This window comes from Euphorbia lathyris, chromosome 1 (assembly GCF_963576675.1).
Source record: "Euphorbia lathyris chromosome 1, ddEupLath1.1, whole genome shotgun sequence".
Taxonomy (NCBI): Eukaryota; Viridiplantae; Streptophyta; class Magnoliopsida; order Malpighiales; family Euphorbiaceae; genus Euphorbia; species Euphorbia lathyris.
In genome coordinates this window covers 52,508,376-52,528,674 of record NC_088910.1, presented here as the reverse complement: position 1 = coordinate 52,528,674, position 20,299 = coordinate 52,508,376, and the positions used below count along the sequence as shown (strand labels likewise).

At 38.8% G+C, this 20,299-nt stretch overlaps 1 protein-coding gene and 1 pseudogene across 2 annotated transcripts; both read left to right on the top strand.

Moving 5' to 3' along the window:
• Positions 1 to 7,341: 7,341 nt before the first annotated feature.
• LOC136232805 (plant intracellular Ras-group-related LRR protein 7) lies at positions 7,342 to 13,261 on the top strand. 2 transcript variants are annotated; one of them, XM_066022230.1, is made up of 10 exons: positions 7,342 to 7,796; positions 8,417 to 8,486; positions 8,675 to 8,721; positions 9,208 to 9,316; positions 9,490 to 9,575; positions 9,892 to 9,982; positions 11,402 to 11,487; positions 12,283 to 12,369; positions 12,467 to 12,605; positions 13,075 to 13,261. In XM_066022230.1, exons 1-9 carry the CDS (start codon positions 7,698 to 7,700, stop codon positions 12,575 to 12,577), a joined length of 786 nt encoding a protein of 261 aa, XP_065878302.1. In that variant the 5' UTR covers positions 7,342 to 7,697; the 3' UTR covers positions 12,578 to 12,605; positions 13,075 to 13,261. The 2 variants fall into 2 exon arrangements, with proteins under 2 accessions (XP_065878302.1, XP_065878309.1); XM_066022237.1 differs by having other exon boundaries at positions 13,072 to 13,261.
• LOC136218119 (F-box/kelch-repeat protein At5g26960-like) lies at positions 13,038 to 19,857 on the top strand (annotated as a pseudogene).
• The last annotated feature ends 442 nt before the right edge of the window (positions 19,858 to 20,299 follow it).

Sequence of the window (20,299 nt, the reverse complement as noted above, 5' to 3'; positions counted from 1 at the left end):
TCAATCTTAGGAATCAGAACCAGGAGGGTTCTATTAACCAGCTCAATATCCTTCGAACCACTGAACACCCCCAAGACAAAATTATAGATGCCTTCCTTCACTACATCCCAATGCTTATGGTAAAAGCCCGCCGGAAGACCATCAATCCCAGGAGCTTTAGAAGCCCCAATGCTGAAGATAGCTTGGTCAATCTCTTTTCGGGAAATAGGTTGAAAGGCCTCCTGACTACAATCCTCACTGATTAAAGGAAATGTAGCAATAGAGTGAGCCCTCTCCAAAAGAACAGGTTCCTCTTTGAACAGCTCTCTGTAGAAATCCAGGGCTAAGTTTCGAATAACCTCATCTTCATAAACCCAATCACCATTAGAATCCTTAATGGCCTCAATTCTATTTCTCTGCCTTCTAATCAGGGTAGAGAGATGGAAGTATTTGGTATTACGATCGCCATCTCTAATCCAGGACTTCCGAGACTTCTGGAACCAAAGGAACTCCTCCTGCCTAAGCACAGCCTCCAGCTCCTTCTGAAGGGTTCTGAGGAGGCCCTCAAGGCTATGATCAAACCTCCCCTCCAACCTGCGTTGAATGCCCTCCATCCTCTTTAATAACTTGTTCTTCCTTCTGATAATATGCCCAAACACATTCCTATTCCACCCCTGCACCTTATTAATATGCCCAAACACATTCCTATTCCAACCTGCGTTGAATGCCCTCCATCCTCTTTAATAACTTGGTCCACAAGTGGTGTAAACTTTTAACTCCATTTATTATTTATTTATTTATTATTTTTTTTAAATAAAATAAATCTGAAATTTGCTTTTACGTGTAAGTGTAAAAGTCATTAGAAAATATTAACTTTGATCCTTTTAATTTATAACTTTTTATAACATTTACCTAAAACTTTTAATTTACATCTAAAACACATTAAATTGAACTCAATAATATACTTAAAATTTTTTATAATTAATTAACACTATTTATTTCGAAAATAAAAATTAGAAATTTTAGAAACGGACGTGACAATTTCCATCCCTATTTGCCACCGTAGCCCTTTAACAAACACTTCCCTCAAACTCTCCATATCATACTCGGCTTATTAGAACCTAATCGAGATGACAAAAAATATCCTCTAGCGAAATATTTAGCTTTGAGAATCCTACAGAATAAAGTATCTGGTCTGGTAACAAGGATCCATGTCTGTTTAACGAGTATGGCGGAATTTACAGCCCTTATTGACAAAAACCAAGACCACCATGTTCCTTTCCTACACATCACTTATTCCATGAAGTCCAATGAATACGCATTTTCCTTGTTGGATTTGAAACCCACTAAAAGGGAAAAGATTGTGAATCGAATAGACTAACGCTTCATTTCTTAAACTTTTTGGCTAAAAAAGATGCTTAATGTTTGAAAATTAATAGCATGATCCGAGTCTGTCTCGTACGTCCCCAAGAGCTCTTTTAAAGTCCGAGTTTCTATAACACTTTTCACTTTTATTTTTTAGAATAGTTTTTTTATATAATTTAATAAAAAAAATTAGTTAAATGAATAATTGTTTCTTAAAAAAGAAATGTAATCAAAGATACACATTAAATTTAATGGATTACTATTTACCGCTCCAAATTACTCATCACCATCCCCTCTTGGACACTTTTGCCCTTTTCATTTTTTAAACTCAAAAATTGAAATTCTCTCAAATTTCTTCGAAATTTAAAAACTCGAACAACATTCATGGGACTTAAACACAGTGAAGAAAAAAGACTAATGATTCTCCGGATAAGTATTTTTATTTGAAAATCGAATCGAAAACACGAGTTTCGTCTTCGGATTTGGAGAAAAAATTCATCCAAAATGTGCTAAACGGGTGATTCACACAAAACGGATAGTTCATCCGTTTCTACCTAGGCGGAATGGTGTGAATCACCCGTTTAGCACATTTTGGATGAATTTTTTATATATATATTGATTAAATCGGTTAGTTTTTTTAGACGATTTTCAATTAGTGTAAATAGGAACTGTAGTTATTCGATTTCCTCGACGTTCTCGAGTCTATTTTTCATAAATCCAATTTTTGGCTCGGGAGAGAGAGGATATTAAGTTTTTGAATGGAAAAATGAAAAGGACGAAAATATCCAAAAGAGGATGGTGATAAGTAATTTAGGGGCGGTGAATAGCAAAACCCGAAATTTATCCCTAACGTGTTAAGAAAAGTGCATTTAAGCGTTGTTTGATAACTAACTTAATCACTTCAATTAAAATGTTAAACATATATTTAATTTAATTGCGTTTGATAATGGTTGTTTCTCCATCACTTAAATTAGTTAATTAAGTTAAAAATCACTCATTTTGATAAATCAAAATATTTAACTTAACATTTTAAGTAAACATTATTTCGTCTCAGCTTCGGGTTCCGGGTCAAGGTTCGGTGTTTTGTCTATGGAGGAAGATCAAGACTCGGATCCTTCTGATAAGCAGATTGATTTAAGCATGCCTGGTCTGGAGTCGGTAGAGCATGCCTCTAGTCTGGGTAATTCTATTAATCCTCTCTTTGTCTCTAATGCTTCTGCTAAAGGCAAAGAGATTCCCCAGTCTATCCTGTCAGCTGGGAAGGGTTTGAGTAGGGAGGCGAGTACTCTACATCCTCCTGTTGATGCTCCTATTGGTAAGACTATAGGAGTGAGTAAGTTAAACATGAAGAATCCCAAAGGGAAACCTAAAAAGAACCTTCATGGTTTGAATTCTTTGGATAAAAGGGGTCCTTCTGGGACCGCCTCTAGGCTCTCCGGAGCCCCAAACAAATACCTGATCTAGGGTTTGGGCCTGCGTCTGTAGTCTCCCCCTCTGATGGACTTCTTCGTTTGGAATGTTAGAGGTGCGGCGAGCAAGGCTACCCGCATTCATGTCAATGATCTCATTAAACAGTTTAACCCTTCCTGCTTTGTCCTTCTTGAGACCAAGGTTAGTGGAGCCAAAGCAGATGAGGTGGTTAGAAAGTTTAAGAATTGGAATTGCGTCAGGTCGGAGGCTACTGGCCGGGCAGGGGGGATTTGGCTCTTTTGGAAGCCAGGTCAAGTCAATATTGATATTGTTACTATGGACAGTCAATTCATCCATAGTAAGGTGTGTTACCCGGGTAATAAACCCTTCTTTATTACCTTCGTCTATGCTGATCCTATTTCGACTAACCGAAGAAGGCTGTGGGAGATCCTTCATTCTTTTAGCTCTAACATGGTGGAGGCGTGGTTGGTTGCCGGGGATTTTAATGACATTGCCCTCTTGAGTAATCAGAGAGGAGGGGGTAATCATTATGTGAACCGGTGTCTTAATCATAAGCAAAGTATGGATATGTGCGGGCTTTCGGACCTGGGTGCTGCTGGCCACAAATTTACCTGGAAAAGGAATAGTGTGTTTGTTAGGTTGGATAAGGTGTACGCTAATGTTGCAGCGATTTATAGGTTTTCTGAGGTCAAGGTACTTAATCTCCCTTTCCGTCACTCAGACCATTGCCCTATCCTCATTAATTTGGTCAAAGGAAATCGGCTGAAAGGTAATAGACCTTTTAGGTATCTGGTGGCTTGGGAGTCTCACCCCGAGTTTAAGGATTTCGTTAAAAGCAATTGGCATCCCCACTCTGATGTTCTCCTCGCTACTGAGGAATTCAGGAGGAATGTGGCTGTTTGGAATAAAAATACTTTTGGTCATATTATCAGGAGGAAGAACAAACTCTTGAGGAGAATGGAAGGTGTTCAGCGTTGCTTGGAGGTTCGTTTTGATCATAGCCTGAATGGTCACCTAAGAGCTCTTCAGAACGAGTTGGAAGCTGTGCTTAGACAGGAAGAGCTTCTGTGGTTCCAGAAATCTAGGAAGGTTTGGATTCAAGACGGGGACCGGAATACCAGGTTTTTCCACCTCTCAACGATCATTAGGAGACAGCGAAATAGGATCGAGGCTATTAAAGACGCCAGTGGTGAGTGGATTTTTGAGGAGGAGGACATTCGGCGCCTTGCCCTTGATTTCTACAAGGACCTGTTCAGAGAGGAAGCTGTGGACCTAGAGAGTGCCCACTTTGGCATTTCCTTTCCTCGTTTGGGGGAGGATGCTATTAATAATGCTTTCCATCCCATTGAGCTTAAAGAGATTGATCTGGCCTTCTCCAGCATCGGTTCCACTAAGGCTCCTGGTATTGATGGTATCCCCGCTAGTTTCTATCATAAACACTGGGACACTGTTAAAGAGGGTATATACAACTTTGTGTTAGGTGTCTTTGGTGGTTCGAACGATATCAGTTTGGTTAATAAAACCCTCCTTGTCTTGATTCCTAAGGTTGCCAAGCCTTCTTCCTTTCTCCAGATGAGACCCATCAGTCTTTGTAATGTCTTGTATAAAGCTATTACTAAGATTGTGGCTAATAGAATCCGGAAGATCCTTCCGAATATTATCAGCCAAAATTAAGGGAGCTTTGTTCCTGGAAGACAATTGATGGATAACGTTGTTATTGCCCAGGAGGTTGTCCATTCTATGAAGATTAAGAAAGGCAAGAAAGGGATCGTGGCTCTCAAGCTGGATCTGGAGAAAGCCTATGATAGGTTGAACTGGAGCTTTCTTCTGGATAGTTTAGCCAAAGCTGGTATCCCGGAGAACTGGAGGAATTTGATTGGAAAGTGTATCTCCTCTCCTGTTTTCCAGGTTATGATCAATGGGGATATGTCGGATGAGTTCTCTCCATCCAGGGGTATTCGTCAAGGGGATCCTATGAGCCCCTTCCTTTTTGTTATTGCCATGGAAAGATTGTCTCACCTGATCCAAGAGGCGGTGAGCAAAGGGACTCTCCACCCTGTTTCCATCAACAGACATTGCCCCCCTGTTACCCATTTACTCTTTGCTGATGATGTCATGCTTTTTGTGGAGGGTAATGAGGAACAAATTAAGGCTGTGATGGATATCCTCGACTGCTTTTGTGAGGCTTCTGGCCAGAAGATTAACATCCATAAATCCCGTATGCTTTGTTCCAAGAATATGGATAATAGCTTGTGTAGAAGACTGAGTGAGATGTCTGGCATTCCCCTGACTCAATCGTTTGGGAAATACCTTGGGGTCCCTCTTCATAGTGACAGGGTGTCCAAAGCCTCTTTTAAAGATATTCTGGACAAATCTAACGGTTTGTGTGCTAGCTGGAAAGCTAATTCTCTTTCCCTTGCAGGTCGCCTTACTTTAATCCAGTCTATCAACTGCGCTGCTCCAAATCATATCATGCAAGCCTGTAAGCTCCCTGAGCCGGTCCTCAATGACCTTGATAAAATTAATCGGCGTTTTCTGTGGGGAGAGTCTGGGGATGGGAGGAAGATTCACCTGGTCCCTTGGAAGGAAGCCTGCCAGCCTAAGAGCAGGGGGGGTCTTGGTATAAGGCAAGCTAAGGACAATAATAAAGTCCTGTTAATGAAGCTTCTTTGGAGAATGTGGCAATCCCCCTCCTCCCTTTGGGTTCGTCTTCTGTGCGGCAAGTATAGGAAAGATAGAATCTTTGGTGGCCCGAAGGAGAGGGTTGTCAGCTGTTCCTTCCTCTGGAAAGGGCTTAGTGCTGTTTTTGCTGAGTTCTGTACGGGGATTGGCTTGGAGGTGGGTAATGGGAGATCCATTAGTTTCTGGTATGACACCTGGATTGGTGACAAACCGTTGATTGAGGTGTGCATCGCCCCTCCGCCAAATGATCTCCTCTCCTGGAGAATTGCTGATGTGGTGGACTCGGAGGGAGACTGGATCTGGTCTAAGTTCGACTCCTTTCTTAGCCTGGAGACCCTCCTTAATATTAGAGGTGTGAAGATTAGTAATCAGGAGGAGGATAAGGACAGACACTGCTGGGCCTTGACTAATAATGGTTCTTATTCTTGCAAATCGGCCTATGAAGCTTTTACCCCTAATAGGGCTGATCCTCCTTTGGAAATTTGGAAGTCCATTTGGGCCCTCAAAGTCCCCTACCGCATTAGGAGTTTCCTATGGCTGGGAGTCAAAGACAGGCTCCTCACGAATGCAGATAGACACAGAAGGCACTTGGCTGTATCTGGTGCCTGTAGCAGATGCAGCGGCCATGTGGAAACATTGTGCCATGCTTTGAGGGATTGCCCGAATAGTAGAAAGGTTTGGGAACGGGTCCTTCCTCACCACATCCTTCCTTCCTTTATGGGGTTCTCTGATATTGACTGGTTCTCTGAAGGCGTTAATGGGAATTTGTTGGCCAGTATGGAGCACGGGGCTATTCTCTTCGCTATTATTTGTCACCAAATGTGGAAATGGAGGAATGAAGAGTTATTTGCTGAGAAGACTGTCTTTATTCTTGACCTCCAGTTTTACTTCTCGAAAAAACTCTCTGTTATTACAAAGAGTTTTGAAGGAGAGCCCCTGGTTCACCCCTCCCCGGTTAAAGAGGTCCAGTTAGTTGGTTGGAGGAAGCCCAGGGAAGGGGTTGTCAAGTTGAATACGGATGGCTCCTGCCTTAGTAATGGCAGAATTGCTGCTGGTGGAGTTCTTCGGGATGCTGGTGGCGCCTGGCTGGCTGGGTTTACCCATAACTTAGGTACGGGCTCCTCCTTTACTGCAGAGCTCTGGGGGATCTTGTCTGGCATTAAACTCGCCATTCGCATGGGTGTTAAAAGACTTTCGGTGGAGTCTGACAATTTGGAGGCTATCAACAGGATTTCGGATAGACAGGCTGTTTGTCTTAAGAGTCAGAATCTCATTAAAGCCATCTTGAGGCTTCGTCCTGCCTTCGATTCTCTTACCTTCTCCCATATTTATAGGGAGAAAAACCGCGTGGCGGATCGCTTGGCAGCTGCTGGGCATGGGGGGATGTTAGGTGTTTCTACCCTTTCCGTTCCTCCTTCTTTTCTGTTACCTTCTCTTCTTGAGGATAGGATTGGGGTCAGTCTTCCTAGACTGATCCCGGGTTAGGTTTTTGTTTGTTTGTTTTTTTTTCTTCCCTTCTTACCAAAAAAAAAAAAAAAAAAGTAAACATTATTTCGTGATATTTTTATAAAAGTTACATCATTCAACACTTACATTCAACACTTACAGCATTTATAATATTCATACCTTATTTTTTCAACACTTAATTTTCCGTAACAACATCTTAATCTCAATGTAAATTTAATTGTAGTGTTTTCAAGTAAGATGAAATTTAGCTCCACATTATAAAAAAAAAAAAATTAAAAAAACTAATTTAACTGATATTTAATAATTATACTGATCGTTTTAAATTTCTAATAAAATTAAATTCACACCATACCATAAGCGACAACTAAATTTACTTTAGCTTAAAAATTAAAAGGTTAAATTTTGCCATTATCTGAAAAGTTGTAAACATGGCAACTCTCTTTCTGTCTCTTTGTGATCAGCGAATTGATCGGAGACCAAATTTCAAAAAGCACTTGGCAAAATCCAACTAAACCCGTAATCCGTAAGGGAGTTGTTGGATTCCTCCAACGATCCTTTCCAACAAGAAAATGACGACTTTGCAAACTTGACCTCCCACTCTCTTCTCTTCCTTTCCGTCTCCTCTCTTATCCTGTCTGCCTTTGGACACAGAAACTCTCCTTTCTCTCCTTCAACTTGGTCCCCAAATCGCACTTTTCAGTTTTGGTCGCTGCTTTCTAATACTTCTGTGTTGATTGCGTGAAATTTTTTATCAGAAGAGGGTTGAAAAGAAGATGGGTTGCTGTGCTAGTCAAAATGCAGACTCCAAAGCAAACAGGATTGCCCGATGGCGATCTACGGGCATTGTTGCTATGCGTGATGCTAAATTGAAGGCAATTCTATCTCTCTATTCACTTTCCATATTTCCAAAGCTTAGATATCATGGGTTTTGCTCAATCGTGTTTTTTTTTTTCAATTTTGATCACGCTTTCTTGTTTTGTTTTTCCTGTTTGTATGTGTGTTTATGTCTCTGCCTATATTTTTATTAGCTCCAACTGATGTGGGTGTGTGCATGGATATGCATGCATTCTGCTAGCTGATTTGGGGATGTAATGTGATCGAGTTAATTAGGGATTTTATTTATGCTTGTTGGATTCTTCATATATATTGTAGGTTTAGCTGGATATGTATGGATTTTGCTGGTTTCTCTTAAATTTCAAAATTTTTGCTACTTCTGTTATAGTAGTATTTATTTACTCGAGGAAAACAGTGTATAACTGGAAGACACATCAGTGGCGAATGACCTATATCTTAGAATTTATGCTCCAGTAATTTGCTTGGACTCTGTTTGTGTTTGTTAGGAGTTAGGAGTGGGTGGAAAACTTTTGCATCTTAATAGTTTAAATATCAGACACTGATACCAGATGAAGAAGTTCTGATCACATTGATCCGACTAGAATGTGTTATTTTCCTTGCTTTTTGTTTGTTTTCTTATCTAATTTTGTATGAACAGACTTTTCCAGATGAGGTTCTTGACCTGGACAGAAGTGTGCGCACCCTTGATTTAACTCACAATAAACTAGGTAACGACTGATCTACCCTTGGTTGAGTAAAGAATTTGATTCTAGAATTAATTGCCAATTTTTGAACTTCTTTTTATAATGATGATATGATGGAAAGAACGATTAAGCGTGAAACCTAAACATCATTGGAATGTGCTTTTTATTTTTCCTCAATGAGTTGATAGCTTTTCTAAATGTATTTGCTGCAGTTGACATTCCAATGGATATTAACAAACTAGTCAATATGCAGCGCCTGGTAAGACTTACAAACTTGCCATTCATTGAATTTATGCCACAATTGTTATAAGTCTGAGTCCTTGGGCCGTCTTGACTAGCACCTCTACAAGGGAAAGATGGGAGATATTTAATAGACATACCCTTATAAACTTAGTTGCGTGCCTTCTACCTAGCACAAAAGTAACTCACCAAATCTTGAAGCCTCTTTTCTATGCATTTCCCCCAAAATATGCTGAAGGCTGCAATTCTGTTGAAAGTATTATTTGTTATGCATCCAATTCAATCCATCCACACTATAGTATCTTGAATTCATTCAAACAATTTGATCCTATTGATTATTCTATACTGTTTTCGAAATAGCATCATCTTCATTCACAAGGCTTAACTATATGCATATATTCTTTAGCTTTCTGGATGATCATATTGAATATTGAAGTTGAAGGTTCTTATGTCGGAAGCAAATTACCTAAAACTTGATTATGCTGAAGTAATTTGTTTATTCCAGGTCTTAGCAGATAATCTTATCGATCGACTACCAATGAACTTGGGAAAACTGAAATCTCTTAAAGTTATGATACTTGATGGAAATCGAATTACCTCACTTCCTGATGAATGTAATTTTCTTCTCTAAATAAGTAAGATGAGTTTTTTTGTTATTTGCTTATTGTTTCGTGAACATGTTTATAGATTTTCCTAATAGATGTATCTACAAAAGTTAATACCGTCCTCATTTCTTGCGTATCAATGTTTGACCAAGTCCTAACAAGTATTACTTTTTTGTTTCTAGTGGGTCAGCTGGTGAGGCTTGAGCGGTTGTCCATCTCCGGAAATATGTTAACTTCCATGCCTGAGACAATTGGGAGCTTGCGCAATGTGAGTGGCACCTAATAAAGAAATTATTGATGGGGAAATTGTTTAATAAGTTAATTAGCTGCACTGCGCTGATACAAAAGAAAAACTAAAAGAAAATATCTTAGTTGTAAATTGTAATAGATGGATCTATGATATCAGAATTCATTCTTGAAAAGTTGTTGAATGTCAGTGTCAATTGAAATTCTGTGTCTTCAGCTAATTGGAATTAACTAATAGATGTTTTCCTAAGCTTGTACACTTTTACAATTTGGTTAATATGATATATGGCATGTCTCGTCAGACATCATGATCTGATGTAGATTGTTTAATGGTGCAGTTATCTCTTCTAAATGTATCAAATAACAAGTTAAAGACCCTCCCGGAATCAATTGGGTGCTGCTTCTCTCTGGAAGAATTACAAGCAAATGGTAGATATATATATATATATTATGATGTTTCTTTCAGCTTTAGTTGTTTTCATTACATGTCCCTTTCTTCAGTTTAGTATCAGTACATCCTTTGGATGTTGGGACTTGTATGAACTTTTAAGATGATATTTATGCAAGACAAGACTCCATCAATCCACTCTTTGAAAAAAGCAACACTTATTTTGCTCATATGACTATCACTTTCTGTGAGGTTTCACATTACCTCTTCTTTTTCTTCTCTTTTCTTTTTATAGTCATTGCTACTTATTGCTTTTGTTATGCGAGTATAACTGTTGACTCCTAATGAAATAAAGGCTTGTTAATAATGGAAGCTAATGACTGTGATTTTAATAGTTTTTAGAAGAATCTTGCATACTTTGGAAATTTGCAGCCATGCCCTGGATGTGAGTTATGCCAGATGTAAACTATCTAAGGACTAGTATTTTTGTAGGCTCTATGACCTAACTCTACCATACTGCAATTGAATTGATTCAGCCGTTGTTGAATTATTTCTGGATTATTGTAACCTGTGTTGGAAATTGCATTGATCTGGCCGGGCCGATGCATATCTCAGCAAAGTAATAACAAAAGAAAGAAGAGTAGATCTTGTTCTCTTGATTGCATTGGAGCTATACAAGATGAATGATTGATACATAATTTTAAAAGAGAAAAAGGGAAGACTTGCACATGGTTTTGCTTCTTCTTGTTTGTATGCAAGCACATCTGTGTAGGTGTTTACTGAATATACTAAATAGATTAAACGGGGAATCATCATTTTAGTTCTTCCAATTCCGTGCATATCTCAGCAAAGTAATAACAAAAGAAAGAAGAGTAGATCTTGTTCTCTTGATTGCATTGGAGCTATACAAGATGAATGATTGATACATAATTTTAAAAGAGAAAAAGGGAAGACTTGCACATGGTTTTGCTTCTTCTTGTTTGTATGCAAGCACATCTGTGTAGGTGTTTACTGAATATACTAAATAAATTAAACGGGGAATCATCATTTTAGTTCTTCCAATTCCGTGGGTAAAAACATCCAGAAATTTGATACCACTTGCAATAACACTGTTGTTTAGCTGTGCGCTATTTAGTTTTGAGATGCTTCTTTGGTGATAATAATTGCTGCACCATTTTGATGAAAGGCATGGCTGTTTCGATTTTGTGGATAAAAAGATTTAATCAAATTGGCTTGTACTGTTCAATGTTTCTTGTTTGTAACATCTACATTGTCTAGAATTTTCATGGAAAGACTTATCTGAGTGTGCCGTCAATGCATGATTATTGGTTGCAAAAAGTTTATTATATTCTACATCATTCGTACTTGGATATTTTTGGATGAGGTCTATGTTTATGCTATTAGATATAAATAGTCCTGTTGTTACTACTTAATCCTTGCTATCTTGGCCATCTTTGCAGATAATGCTATTGAAGAACTTCCTGCTTCAGTATGCCATCTTGTTCACTTGAAGTCACTTTCGTTAAACAACAATAATTTGGGCAAGGTAGCATTGGGCTTTCTTCTTTTCAGGCTTCTTTGAAATTTTAATAGGATATTTAGTTTGATAGTTCGGTCTCTTTGGTTTACGGCAATGGGCTCAGTATGGCCAACTTTCTCTAAAACCTTTTCAACTCTTACTAATATATATACCCTATGCCAATTTGACAGTTGACTCAATTATCATATTTACATTCTATTTTGGGTCACTAGTACAAATACTACAAAAATTCTTGGTGTAATAAGAAGCAATCATCCGACTTTTGTTTGAACTCGAGAACGGTCTCGTGCTAGGCTTCCAGAACATAGCTCAAGAGTTGACATTTGGTGGACACTGGGTCAAACTGAAACGTGATTAGAAAAATCAAACCATTCACATATGAGTTTAGGTTGTATAGATGAAATAATTTGAACATGTTTTAACTAGCTGGTAATTCTTCTCATTGAATTTAATTCGAGAACAAATTTTGTTTTATATAGGTATGATAATCAGTTCAAGTCATGACTGAAATTTATGATAATCTGGGATTTGACATGTTATTGCCTTGTTAATGTTGCAATTTGACATTATTGGTAATGAAGAATCCAATGCTCTTGAGTTTCTAAGTTTTTTGAATATCGTAAGAGTTCATATTGGATATTTGAAAGCATATCTTCCCATTAACAGATGACGTCTGAACAATATTTGGCAGGGCTGCACCTTAAGATGTTCACAATTCTGTTCATTCTTGTTTGGTTTATCGAAGTGTAGTGGATTTTATCAGTTGTATATGAGCCTTTTTATATTCCTTGGCTTTTATAGATTCCTAATGATCTACTGAAGGACTGCAAATCTCTCCAGAATATTTCCCTGCATGACAACCCGATATCCATGGATCAATTTCAGCAGGTTTGCAGTCACCAAGTCTATTTGTTAAATTCGCAGGAAAACTATGTAATTCTACTGCTTCTGTAACAACTGAAATGTTTAAACAATTTTCTTCTAGATGGAAGGATTTGTCGAGTTCGAGTCAAGAAGAAAGAAGAAGTTTGACAAACAAATTGATTCAAATGTGATGATTGGTTCAAAAGGGCTGGATGAGGGTGTTGATCTATGATGATACCATCTTGGAACTTCTTGTAAAGGTAAGCTCTGGATAGTGCTTTTTATGGGCGGACATGACTTTTTGAGTATGGTGAATCATTTTTAACACACATTTAGGTACAAGTTTGTTTTTTGAAATCATCCTTGAATATGTGAATGAATATAACTAATAGTTGATTTCAATGCTTTGGTTTGGTAGCTAGACATACGATGCAGATGTAGATAATGTCAATGAATACATAATATGTAAAAAGTTAGTCAATTTACATAAAGAATACACTATTTGGCTCTTGTAGTTGACACAATTTGTAGTTTTAGCACCTGTACTTCATTTTTAGCACATTTGACTCGGGTACTAGCAATCCTATATGTTATTTTTGGCACATTTGACCCTTATACTTAAATGTTTTTGGCTGATAACATTACATAATTGACGGATATAATCTGAGCGGGTACTTTTTAACGTAACCGAAATGACAACTTATAACGTGTGTTACTTGTTTCCAGCAGAATGCATCTCAGAGTTGGAAGGTTGGAGTAATGGTGATATCACAGAATCTGTGATTGATAGCTTGGGATATAAAACATATATTAATAGTTTACAAATCTCAATGTAAATTATTTGTACATGTGGCCGTTTGTTTGCCTATTTATGGAATGGAGGTCTTTTCTTTAATATATTTTCCTATTTGAGATAGCAGTTTTTGTTGCATTTCATTTTTGTACAGCCTTTCTCCATTTTTCTTACTTCTTAGCTAGCGTTCTTTAACCGGATTCCCGTCAAATATTGTTTTTTATTTTCTGGACAAAAAATGGATAATATTTCCCATTCCATACTCTCTGCAATCGGACCAAACATCTACATTATCACTTAGAATGGAATTATACATTCCCAGGAAGAAATTTGCCACCGCTGTTGTCTCCAGAAAAATCTATGTCGCCGGTGGTGGTTCTAGGGCTGCAGCGACGGTCAAGGAGTATGACCCGGAGAGTTATTCATGGACCGGGGTCGCACAATCTCCCAGGAAGAGATTTGGGAGGGCGAGAGTGGGGATGCTTTCCCATCCCGTCCCTAATACTTTCAGGATGGTTTTGAGAAATTCCAAAAGAAAATTCGGATATTTTTTTACCTTTGCAGCTGCCCGCAGGAGTCCCCACGGGTAATGGGAAATACTTATGAAACAAACAAACAAAAAAATTATCCGAATATTTAAAGGGTGTTGTTAAACCCAGCCCCAATTTCCCACCTCTAGCCCCGTGAAAGAACGAAAGTACCCTTTGAGGCTTTGAGGTGGGAAAATGGGGAAAAAAACCTCTCCCGGCATGCGGGCGTGAGGTAATCACGCCTCACCCTGTGGTGAGGCATGAGGTAATCATGCCTCACCACAGGGTGAGACGTGAGGCTACCACGTCCGCACCTACGGTGAGGCGTGATAGCCTCACGCCTCACCCTGTGGTGAGGCGTGATTACCTCACGCCCGCATGCCTAAATCTCAAAAAAAAAATGTTGATAATTGTGGTTAACTCGAATTATCCGTTTAGAAATAAAATTACGGCATTTTAACTCGGATTACCCTTTAACAAATAAAATTTAAAAACATAAACATTAAAATAAAAATTAATAAACATAAAAGAGTATATATAATATCAAAAGTGTTAAAATGTATGAAGTTCTACAAAAATAATTTAGCTCGCCCGACGCCACGCCTCCATAAACTCATCCATCTCTTTCTTAATGCGTGGAGCATCCTCGTCAGATTGGTGGGTAGCCGCTAGTTGGATGACACGCCACAACCAGCTAATCCACTGCAAAAAAAATAAATAAATATTAAAAAATAAACGCATATAAACTAATACTAAATAATAATATTAAATAATAATAAACTTACAAATTCGCTGTTGGCGCGAGCATGCTGGACCGGTCCAGCCTGTGGTGCATAAAGGAGATGAGGATGCGAATATCGCATATACCAGTCCATATAAGCAGGATCACAGGCAGTGGGATCGAATCCAACTGGTCGGCATCTCCTCCGATCAATGCCCCGAGCCGATGAAAATCTCCGCCAGGTATCCTCAACTGTGACAGAGGAATGCGTGAGCTTGTACGATAAAGATCTCCTTGGTCGTACTGCTTTATCAGGTCTAATACGCTCAGTTGGGATAGGCTGAGTATATCCGACCTATCGCAGCGCTCGATCGGGCATATACGGCTCGACGATGTCTCTACACCGTATCCAACCGGCGTAGGACACTCGAAGCCGATCATCATCGGGGACAGGACCATAAGGCAACCAAGTCACCTGAAAAAAAATAATACTCAATAATAAATAATAATATACTATAAATAATACTTAAATTAATTCTAAAATTTTATAAAATACCTCTGCTGTCGTCATACGGTCCAGCTGCCCGCGTATGGTATCTAGTCGGGCGGTCGTCTTGCCTGGTACCCCGACCTCCCATCTCAGTGCATAGACATGGTCAGCTGGGATCACGTGAGCTAGTCTATGCGGCCGGAACACCGGAAAATACTCGTATATCCACGCCTGCAGCAGGGTCAAACATCCGCATATACCAGAACAGTCTCCTCTGCTCGCTATCCCCAACTGCCGGTACAACGTGGCAAGTGTAGCAGACCCCCATGAAAATCCAGCTGCCCCTCTGACACCGTCGTAAACCTCGGCAAGATGGGCCGGCCTAATCCTATCTCCACTCTTGTCAACAAACAAAGTGGATCCAAGCATAAGCCACATCCACGCTGTGGCCCGAGTAGCGGCATCCCTATCCTGGATGACAAGCCTGTGTACAGCCTGAACAAATACACCTCCACCACTCCATAAATGTCGGCCCGGCAACAGAAGTTGTTCCCGATCCACCCCAAACATCATCATGCACATGGCATGAAGCCCGTCAGTAGTGGGAGACTCGAACACCATCGGACCGTGGATCGGGATCCGAAGAATCTGTCATACATCATGTAGCTGGATAGTCATCTCCCCGAACGGCATGTGGAAGGAGTTCGTATCGGGCTGCCACCGTTCCACGAACACAGTCAACAGCGGAGTGTCGAGGTTCTTAAACATGATATGTGGAAGGTGAGACAAACCAGTCTTCTCGATCATCTCCTTCAGCTGTAAAATGACACATATACAATTTATACAATTACTGAATGTTTTTTATGTTTATAGTTAAAAATACAAATTACAATAAATGTTGACAAACTATATTATTCTTACCTCGGGTGACGCACCAGAAAACCACTAATACAAATCTCGGCATGCTGTTGATCTGTTGTAGCATGTCAGAAACAACCGAATCTCTCCTCCCAGCATCCGTAAGGCAACATGTCTTAGAAAACTAGGAATCACGAAACCATCAACGGGGCCACCATCCACCGGTCCACTAACTAGCCAGCTCTCGTTCTCACTAGCTTTAGAACGTTTGCTGGTCCCTGAAAGTTATAAAATTATACTAAAGTTGTAAAATTATACTAAAATTATACTAAAATACTAAAATTATACTAAATTATACTAAAATTATACTAAAGTTATAAAATTATACTAAAATACTAAAATTATACTAAATTATACTAAAATTATAAAATTATACTAAAATTATACTGAGTTATACTAAAGTTATAAAATTATGCTAAAATTATACTAAAGTTATACTAAAATTATACTAAAGTTATACTAAAATTATAAAATTATACTAAAAAATACCTGTAGTCGCAAAGCGACCTCCTACGCGGTGGGTGGGCTGTCTGCCTGGGGTCGGCTGCTCATCGCTATCCTCAACCTCGCGATCACGTGCAGCTGCAGACTGTCGCAGTACCTGGGCTACCACATCCAGGTAGTCCTCCACAGAATCGCTATCAGGCTCTCTGTCACCAAAATCTGTCGCCCCCTCTGATCCATGAATATCGGGCTGATCCACAATCGGCCCCCTCCTCAACTGGTCTGTCGCAGCCCCTCTCCGCCTACGACCGGATATATCAATACCATGCAATCTCGTATGGCGTGGTGTATCATCCTCGTCGTCCATATCTAGACGACGAGCAGATGACGGGATGGATTTCCCACCCCTAGTAGGCCGCTCCGTCTACAAAAAATTACATCTAGTTAATAAAAAATGATAACATATAAATTATAAATTACACTAAATTAATTTAAATGTAAATAATGTAAAATTTAAAAAAAAATACTTGGGCGTATGCAAATCACGCCCGCAACACTGGTCGGGCGTATGAACATCACGTCCGACCAGTGGTGTGGGCGTTCGAGAATCACGCCCGACCAGTGGTGCGGGCATATGGCTATCACGCCCGCACCATTGGTCGGGCGTGATGCTCTTACGCCGGAACCACAGGTCGGGCGTGATGTTCATACGCCCGACTGTGATTCCGACGATTTTCAAAATCTGCCAAACAGATTCAAATCAAAGCGAAATTCAACGAAATAAAACCGTAAATCTTACCATTTTCGCTTTCCCTTTGCGACTTTTGTCACCATCCATGATTCGGTTCAAAAATTAGTCCGGATTTGATCGATTATTGTATAGGGTTCTTGAGAGGTTTTGGATTTTTTCAATTTTGGTGAAAAGGATAGTTCGGTCTTTTCCCGAGGCTAGAGGTATAAATTAGTGGCTAGGAATAGTAATTCACTATTTAAATTAAGACATTAAGTACCTGTTTGATCGTTTTTATCATCTAGATGTTACTTATCCAAGCTTTCTACATTTTCGTTATTTTCGGTTAATCTTTGCAAATTGACTAAGCTCTACTAAATTAAATTACGGGTAAATTACACCCATGGTTACTGAACTTTATCCATTTTAACATTATGGCCACTGAACTTCAATTCTTAACGGTATGACCACTAAACTTTACATTTTTTAACATCGGTGACCATTCAGTTTTAACTAACTCCTCAAAATGACTGTTAACGATCTCAAAATGAAAATATTCAAGAATTAAAGTTGTTCAGAACGACATTTACTATGAAACCATATTTTTTATTTTCCAAAATCACATTTTTTTTAGCTTTCTTTCTCTAAAAACTTACTTTCTCTCTCCTATCCAAACAACGCCTACATGACCTCAAAACAAAAAATTTCAAAAATTAAAATTCCTTAAAATATTATTAACTCTTCGAATTTTTTTATTTTGAGACCGGCAACGGTTGTTTTGAGGTGTTGAATGGCCACCGGTGTTAAAAAGTGTAAAGTTCGGTGGCCATACTGTTAAGAACTGAAGTTCAGTGGTCACAATACTAAAATGATAAAGTTCAGTGGTCATGGGTGTAATTTACCTATTAAATTACTATTCGAACAAAAATGGATGAAGTCTCACTTTTTCATCATACAATCTTCATAATTTTGTTTTTTTTAATCAAAGATAACAATAAATTAATGAGCTAAATCTTGGCAAAATTGTAACAATGAAACAGAAACAAAACTCGATAATAAATTAAAAAAAAGAAGGGCAAGTGGATAAACGAGAAAACTGTGCTAACACATGTGTCATCTCATTCGCTTGTCGCCGTATCCATTTAACTGAGTAAGAGTCATTTGATGTGAGAATCGATCGTATTTGAAAAATTCTATCCTCAAATTCAGAATGATCAACAGATGTAGAATTTCTATCATCAATCACTTGTTTAGCATCAGATTCGAAGACCACGTTCCTTATTCCACCAGCTTCTAGCCATTGCATAGCTTGTAATAAAGCTTCGGTCTCACATTCTCTTGTTGTCGGACAACATAACAGACCCGCACATCTCCCTATTACAAACTGCTCATTTGCATCCTGTATTGCTGCTCCCATCCCTGCACGACCATCAGCGTTAAAACATGCTGCATCAACACAACACGAGAGAACTCTTTCTGATGGTGGATACCAAGCCGTGCAACCAGCAGATGAAATATTTCCTACTGCTGTATTTCCGATCTATTGTTCCCCTGTATCAGTCTGATTCCTTAAGACATTAGCTTCTGACCAATCATTAAGTACAGTACAAGCTTGAGCTACAATCTGATTTGTTGTGCGAATCTCATCCTCCCACGGTTCATTACATATCACACAATTACTACATACTTGTAATCCGTGAAATTGAAGATTCACACGCGTGGGGAGACAATTGCGTGCTAGTTGCCAGCCAAAGTACCGGACTTTATGTGGAATTTCAGCATACCATAATTTCATAATTTTGTTTTATGTAATTATAATGCTATTATTATTTTTAACTTTTTATACAAAGGATCAGAAATTAATTAAGCCCAAACTAAACAAAAAGTACTCTTGAACAAAAATTGTTCTCCAACGACAATTAGCTCTAATTTTATTGGGTCAAATGAATATCATAATTAAGTACAATTTTCCCAATTTTATTTATGTTGTTCTCCATGCACTAATTTTATTCTTTTTGACATAATCATAAATCACAAAAAGCTCTAAAAGACGGTTCCCAACAACTGCTACTCGACCACTCCAGCGGAAAAGCTAAAGGTTGCATAACATCGCGAAAGAAAATACAAAAATCAGGATAATATATATATATACATATATATATATATATTTTTAACAATATAGTTTCGAAGATTATCGCAGGTATTTTTCGAGGATCTCCACAGGGTTTTTCGGTGGCAGGGCGGGGATTTTTATGTTTCGGAGGTAGTAACCCCACCCCTATCCAAATTTAGTCTTCGGAGGTAAAATTTCCTCTGCTCCAAATAATTCGGTGTTTTCCCGCCTCCGTCTATCTAGATTCCCACGGTTTTCGAAGAACCTCACCCCCGTTGCGACCCTTAGATTTGGGTGCATCATGGCAACTGTTGATGGCGTGTTTTATGTGATTGGGGGGCTTAAAATAGCTGGAGATGAATTCTCACGCACCGTTGGGACAACTGCTCATGTCTATGTCAGTTTAATGGACTCGTACAATGTGGATGCACGTGTGTGGCTTAGAAGTTAGGTGATTTCAGGTAGTGGGTGCGTGGTAACAGCTTGCTTAGCCGCTGGGTATGTTTAGATTTTTAGCAAGCCACGCGACAGAGCTTTCGTTTTGGCGGTTCGACGCGTATAGAGAACAATCCAACATTGGTTTTGGTGAGTGGCGTAGGAATAAAAGTCCTCTGGTACTAGCTTATGTGAGATTAGATAGTATAATAAGATTCGGCTGCGTAGAAGTAGAAGGTAAGGTGGTGTTGGTTAAAGTGGCGGAATGTAATGACAATTTATTAAAGAGAAGTATAAGAAATGTTAGGGGATCGAAGGAAGGATTGGTTTTGGTCTAGAATGGAGAGTGGAGCAGAGGTTCTGATCTACTAGAGGTGATTCAACCTGTCGTTTGTGTGACTGTGGAATGTTGAGCCGCTACTGTGACACTAATATGCGCATGTGTATTATTTTGTTAGTAGACAAAATGATAAATGTAACATGTAATCTAATTGGAATTGAAACATGCAGCGACTTTTATTAAAAAGAAAAAAAAGATGTGAATTATATTATTGATTCTTTTATCTTTACTAAAGGTTAAAATTTTGAATGCACAACAATTTTTGGTGTATTGACAACATATTGCGAGTGAAATTAAAATTATGTTTTTCTTATTTGTTATGTACCTCGTCCAATTTTTCTAACTCATAATTATCCATTTACGGGGTTCTCGGGTTGCAAGTCATCAATTATTTTTAGAATTTCAGTTTTGATCGGAATAGAGAAACATTCATAATTTTT

What these genes read in the sequence shown, in the direction of transcription:
- LOC136232805 (XM_066022230.1), top strand. Translation starts at nt 7,698, where the DNA reads ATGGGTTGCTGTGCTAGTCAAAATGCAGACTCCAAAGCAAACAGGATT. An exon ending in TGCGTGATGCTAAATTGAAG is followed by an intron (nt 7,797 to 8,416) that starts GCAATTCTATCT and finishes TTGTATGAACAG; the next exon opens with ACTTTTCCAGATGAGGTTCT. An exon ending in GGAAGAATTACAAGCAAATG is followed by an intron (nt 9,983 to 11,401) that starts GTAGATATATAT and finishes CCATCTTTGCAG; the next exon opens with ATAATGCTATTGAAGAACTT.